The 6,315-nt window shown below is 67.2% G+C and overlaps 1 protein-coding gene across 2 annotated transcripts in view; it reads right to left on the minus strand.

Moving 5' to 3' along the window:
- The window catches only part of MN1 (MN1 proto-oncogene, transcriptional regulator), a 47,556-nt gene extending 41,649 nt beyond the window's left edge, over window positions 1-5,907 (minus strand). Inside the window, exon 1 of one of the 2 annotated variants that reach the window (XM_045081495.1) lies at window positions 837-5,906. In XM_045081495.1, the coding sequence (XP_044937430.1) occupies window positions 837-4,683 (3,847 nt within the window). In that variant the 5' untranslated portion in view covers window positions 4,684-5,906. Of the gene's footprint in view, window positions 1-836 lie in introns of both variants that reach the window. The other variant, XM_045081496.1, reaches the window with a different exon arrangement.
- Window positions 5,908-6,315: the final 408 nt, after the last annotated feature.

A 6,315-nucleotide genomic window follows, 5' to 3' on the forward strand; every position in this document is an offset into this window, starting at 1 on the left:
ACTATATATCCATAACCCCATACACAGACGATGCCGCAGCTGAGTCGTCCGGTCTCCGCCAAGCAGACTCCACCCCAGCCCCAGCAACCCCCCAACCCGAATGTCAAGGAGATGCAACCAGGAAAAGCCTGCCTGCCTCCTACAACCAGACAGGTCTCCAGGTTTCCATGAAACCTTAATAGTTAAGAAGAGACAAAACAGCTATTCATTAGGAACAAATGTCAAATTAGGCATTGCCTTGGAGTGATGCTGCTGACACCAGCGCCTGGTAACTTTTTTTTCCTAAAGATGCTGGCACATGGAAGGAAACTCAAGCTGGAGGTTGGCTGCCTAGGATAAGGTGGGAAGGTTATTAACACAACTTCCCAGGTGTCCTGCCAGGAAAGTGGGGGCGGGGGGGTAGAGGCAGGCACACAACTCCCACAAAGTAGAACCAGCCCGAGTGTTAAGCGTGAGGAGTGGTCTTGGTATGAAAGGAAAGGGCCTGGGCTTGTCCTCTGAGCACCCAGCAACTCAGCTGAAACTTGGTAAAGGGACCCTGAGATAATGCCCACAGGGCTGCCATCAAAGTTCCGGCCTCAGTGTGGAAATAGAATCCACCTGATAGCAGTACCTGGTGGGGAAGGGTGGGGGATGGAAGTGGGGGGATCTGCCCGCAGAGTCCTTGCTGTAACCAAAGGGATGGTGTCCACCCCTGAGCTGGGCATTAAGAGAGCCTGGGGCTCCTCCTAACCCCAAGGGATCATCCCCTCCAATGGACCACTCAAGGCTAGGCTAAGGCCTGCAGTGGGGGGTTGGCCTCCGGGGGGAGATGAGATGGGAACAAGGGCATATACCTTCTTTGCTGTTGGGGTTCTGGGGTTTGGCCTTCTCCCAAGGCGCCAGCGTCTTGTCGTCGTCTGCGCCGTCCACCAAGGCCTTGTCGCCAGGCATGTACCAGGTGGCGCTGTGCTCTGCCATTAGCGAGTCCAGGTCGATGGTGCTCATGGCGCTCTTAACCGCCTCAGAGCAGCAGCTGCCCAGCTCACTGTCACCATTCTGCGCACCAGAGGACCCAACGGTGCACTCACCCTTCTTGCCACCCTTGAGCCCCAGGGGCTGGTCCTCAGAGATGCTGAACTGCTGCCTCTGCAGCTGGATCTGCGCCTGGAGGATCTCCAGGGGGTGGATCTCATCCGGGGGTGGTGCGCCGCCGCTGCTCGTTGGGGTCCGGACCTGCTCCAGGCCCGGCGTGCCAGGGTGGCCCGCGCCCCCGCTGCCATAGCTGTCAGGGGTGGAGGTAGAGGTAGACATGATGCCCAGGCCGAGGGGGGGCGGGGGCGCCTTCGGTCCATGCTCCCCAGCGCCCACCCCACGCGGAGGGAGTTTGGGCGAGCCTGTCACCAGGGGGCTCCTACTCGCTTTGGCCAGGGCTGGGGGGTTGTCGGAGCTGGATGACACCTCGTCCTCGTTGGCGTAACTGGTGCTCACTTCGTCCGAGGCAAACTCGCCCACGTGCGGCGAACTACCGTCCGACTTGGCCCCGCCGTCCAGGGAAGCCATGAGGTCCTGCTGGTCCCCCAGGAGCAACTCGGCCCCCTTCCCCCACGACGGTGACGTGAGCGCTTTCTCGTGAGGCGTAGGAGCCCCTCGAGCCTCGCTGGTGGAGCTTCCCCCGACGGCTGCGCCCGGTGCCTGCTGCTGCCCTGGGCTCACCCCAGGTGCGCCCCCACTGTCTGGCGCTGCCGAATACTTGTCGAAAAAGGTCCCAGGGCTCACGTGACCACTGTCCCTTTTTCTTCGACCCCGTCCCCGGCCGCCGCCCCCGGGGACCGGCTTGCCATCGTTCCCAGACGTGGACTCCAAGGTGTAGTTTGGGGAGAGGCTGGTGCCGTCCCCCTGGGCAGGCGGGTTGGGCGGCCCTGGGGCTTTGGAGCCGCTGTTACTAGTCCCCGACGGGCCTCCAGGCCCTGGGGCCCCAGAGGCAGTCCCTCCGGGGAAGTAATCCGAGCCCGGGTTGCCGGCCACAGCGGTGCCGTCGGTCTCGTTCTGGCTCAGTTTCCTCTTGCCCTCGGGCGGGTTCTTCTTGTTAAAGGTCACGTTGAGGTTGGGGGCCCCGAGGCTGGCGATCATGTTCTGGCAGGCGGTGGAGAGTGCAGCCAGGCAGCTCTGGCCGAACAGGTTGTCCTTGGAGCTGGGCTTGTTGAAGGAACCCAGCGACAGCGCGCCCAGCTTACTGGCCGAGGTGCGCTGGCTGGACTGGAAATCAGGCTGCGGCGGGTAGGCGCCCCCTCCGCTGCCACCGCCCGTGCTGCCGCCGCCCCCGCCCGCGCTCGGCGGCGAGTTCACGCCTGGGCCGCTGTGCGGCGTGGCCTGCCGGTTCGCCGCGCTGAATGGGAAGCCAGGCTGGCCCCCGAGCGCTGGTGCGGTGAAATCCGGCGGCGGGGGTCGGCGCTCCGAGGGAGCGCTGGGCAGTCCCACCCCAGCCCCTGGCGACTGCAGTTGGCCCAGACCCGCCAGGCTGCCGCCGAACTGCAGGCCGGGGGAGGGCAACGCGGGCACGTGGCCCTCTCCGGGCATCCTCAGCGGCTCCTGCAGAGGGCCACGGAACAGCACTCCGGAACCACCGGGGGGAGGGGGAGGCGCCAGGCCCTGGTCGTGCGGGCCGCAGTCAGCCGGCAGGCCTGAGCCACCCATCCTACGGGGCAGCAGGTCCCCCGGCGGCGGGTGCGGCCCTGGGAACCACGCGCTCTCCTGAGCCAAGTGAGGCGCCTGCTGCTCGAAAGTGCCCAGGCGCCCCGCGCCCGCGCCGGCGCTTTCGCGCTCAAAGTTAGGCTGGCCCAAGCCGCCAACCGGGCCGCTGTGTACCAGGCCGCCCTGGCCCACGTCCCCAGGGTGGCCTAGCTGGGCCAGGTTGGGCTGGCGCAGCCTCTGCTGCTGATTCCGCGACGCCATCTGCTTAATCATGAGGGCCGCGTTTTGGCGCTGCTGCTGCTGCTGCTGCTGCTGCTGCTGCTGTTGCTGCTGCTGCTGCTGCTGCTGCTGCTGCTGCTGCTGCTGCAGGGACTGGTGGTCCGGGGCAGGATGCTGCAGGGGTGGCCCTGAGGGGAAGCTATCGGGCACAGGCGGCGTGAACTCGCCCGGTAGGCCCGAATAGGCGGAGGGCGAGAGGTGGTTGTCCAGCGCGCCGTTGTGCATGTTGCCGTTCCACGAAGCGCAGCGGTCCATTCCCGCGCTGCCCGGGAAGTCAAAGCGCGGCCTCTTGGCCACATTCATGTAGGGGGGCGCGTCAAAATGCTGCAGCCGCTGGTTGGGCGCCTGCTGGGGATGGGGGTGCTGCATGTTGAACACGGGCTCCGAATACGGGTGCATGTTCCGGTTCTCCAGCCGATGGATGGGGTACTCGAACTGTGCGTGCTGACTGGGCAGCATGGGGCCCCCGTCCTGCAGGCCGCCGCTGGGCGTGCCCGCCTCGCCCTGCTGGGGCCGCGGGAGCGCAGGCGGGCACGAATTTTGTCGGACCAGAAGCCCGGGTGGCGGCGGCGGCGGCGGCGGCTGCGGCTGGGGTTGCTGCGGCGGCTGCGGGGGCTGCTGCGGAGGGGGCGGTGGGGCCTGCTGGGGAGGCTGCATCAACGGGTGCCTGGAACCTACTCCCGGCTCCAGCCCCACGGGCAACTTGCGGGCCCCGCTGAACCTCTCGAAGAACACGCCGTGCTGCTGCTGCTGCTGCTGCTGCTGCTGCTGCTGCTGCTGCTGCTGCTGCTGCTGCTGCTGCTGCTGCTGCTGCTGGTGCTGCTGCTGCTGCTGCTGGTGCTGCTGCTGCTGCTGCTGCTGCGCGTGCATTTTGGATAAGCCCACCATGCCTGCAGCTCTGGGCATGGCCGAGGCACCCGGGAAAGAGCTGCCGGGAACCTGGCGCCCCGCCGCATAATGAGGCAGCTGCCCCTCGGAATCAGAGGGCGAAAACAAGTCGAAATGTCCCGAGGGCGCCTCGCCAGGGTAATTGTATTCCAGCGAGTCGACGGCACCTTGGTTCGCCACCCTTCGAGGCTCCAGACTGTGGGAATCGGAGCCGCTGGAGGTGGGCAGGCCGTGAAAGGAGGCGGCTCGGTTAGGGCTCTGGTCCAGCGGCAAGCATGGGGCCGGCACCGCATGACCCGAGGCGCCCGAACTGTGGAAGTCCGGGAGGTTCCCGGGTCGCTGCGGGCCGAAGCTCTCGGGCCCCTGGCTCTCCGCCATGTGGTCATAACCCTCCGCGAAGGGCGGCTGGCTGCCCAGGCCGCCGGCGGCGCCGCCATAGCCAAGTAGGCGACCCCCGTGCAGGCATGAGGCCCCTGGGTCCGGGCCACCGAAGTTGCCCCCAAAGTGGGGGTGATGTTGGTGGGGGTGGTGGCCTCCCGGGTGGCCGTGGTGCGGCTGCTGGCCTCCAAAGAATCCGTGCACCGGCTGCGCCTGCAGCCCCCCCGCGTGCAACTCCGAGTGGCCACGCGCGTGGAAGCCGTAAGGCTCCATGTTCATGCTCAAGATCGGGGGCTCGCCCAGCGCGCTCATGGCAGGGTCCACGGGGCCAGGGGGTCCCCCCGCGTGGAAAGCCGGGGCCTTAAAGTGGGCATTCATGCTAAGTCCGGCCTCGTTAAAGTTCCTCTCGCCCTGGCCAGCGTTCCTGCTGTTGATCTGGGGCTCGAATTGGTCCAGCCCAAACATACTTGGCAGGGGGCGGGGGGATCAATAGGGCATGACAGCCTGCTCTCCGCGGCGCGCCTCGGGCCAGCTAAACGTTCCGGCCCAGGGTTGGGCGCTCTGGGACGCTCAGCACCGCGGGGGTGCAGTGCACACCGCCACCTCTCCTGGCGTGTGGAGGCTGGGGGTTATCAGCTCCTCTCCCGAAGCTCTGGCTCTGCCGGACCCGGGCCTCTCACATCTTGCGGTGCCGCGGGGCCTCGGGGAGCCGTGTTGGGGGGCCCATGCCCCAGCGGTTGGTACAGCCGCGGGTGGGTTTGCGCGGAGGGGACGGAGCTGCGGGCGAGTGGAGACAAAAAGTTAAGTCGGGGGAAGGAGGCGGGAAGGAAGGGAGAGCAGAGCGATCACCTTCTTAAGTCCGATCGGGTCGGGTGGGAAGCCCCAGGACGTCTCCCGAAGCCTCCCGGAGTCCGTGGCGGAGCTGCTAAGGGGCCGAGCAGGGAGACCTTTCAAAGCCGTGGCTGGCGCCCAGGCATGGACAGAACGGTCCCTCCCCCCTCCCCCCGGAGTCCCCGCGCTCCGCAGCCCGAGCCTCCGCCGAGCACTGTCCGCTCGCACAGTCTCCGTCGGCCCCGAGCAAGCGGCTACTGCTTCTTCAGCGGGTCGGAAGGCTGGAGGCTCCGCTCGGCATCACGGGTGCGGGCCCTGAGCCGAGGGCGCAGCTGGGCTGGGGAGGCAGCAGGCGCCCGGGGTTGGAGCCCAGGTTTGAGGGAAGGCGCGGTTCCCCTGCTCCGCGGCGGGTGCGCTGCACCCCGGCGCGCCGCTTCGCGGCCACGTCCGCCGCCTGCCGCTTCTGTCCTTGTCTGTTCGGTCTCTGAGTTCGCGGGGTCTCCGCGCCCGCTTCCAGGCGCGGGCGGGCAGCGAGTCGAGAGGTTGGGTCGCTCCGAAGCTCGGGTTCCCTGCCTCCAAGCCGAGGTGCTTCACGAGTCCCCCTCGGACCCGAGGAGGGGGGCATACGCGGGTTGGGGGGCCAGGCTAGGCGAGCGGGTTGAGGCGTTCCGGCTACGCTCTAGGAGCCCGGAATGGGGGGGGGGGCGGGGGCAGTCCTGGGGGGGTCCGCGCACCCCTCTGCTGGCTGGCGGGGGGGCTCTGCGTGGGGCGTTCCGAGGGTCTCGGCTCCCCTCTCGGTGTCTGCCTCTCGCCCAGCGCCGGGAGAAGCAGCAACAAGTTTTGCATTTCAGCAATCAATTTCAGCCATTACATTTGCACCAATCAGCGCAGCCCGAGCTCCGGGCCCGGGGCGGGGCTCGCTCTTAAGGTGGTCCTGGTTGCTGGCTGCCGAGGCCCTCGCCATGAACCCGCACTCCGCTAGCTCCCGGGTCCCCCGCGCGGGTTTTGCCTCGGGGTCGACGCCAGTGCGCTGGGGGAAGCGCCCTGGCCTCCCGGCGCATTGGGCTGGAGGAGGCGCAGGCGGAGAATGGTGGGCTCTTGGCTTTGTTCACCCCCTTCCCACTCACACAGTTCCCAACTCCCCACCCCTAACTGGAGAGAGACCTGCGGGTTGGGCAGGGGGCGGGGAGGTGGGCGGTAAGCGGTGCGGGGCGCTTAGACAATAGGGTCGCCGAGCAAAGCTCTTGGACTCGCCACGGAAAGTCG

The sequence above is a fragment of the Mustela putorius genome, unplaced genomic scaffold, assembly GCF_011764305.1.
Source record: "Mustela putorius furo isolate JIRA1106 unplaced genomic scaffold, ASM1176430v1.1 tig00000578_pilon_pilon_pilon, whole genome shotgun sequence".
In the NCBI taxonomy this organism is placed as follows: domain Eukaryota; kingdom Metazoa; phylum Chordata; class Mammalia; order Carnivora; family Mustelidae; genus Mustela; species Mustela putorius.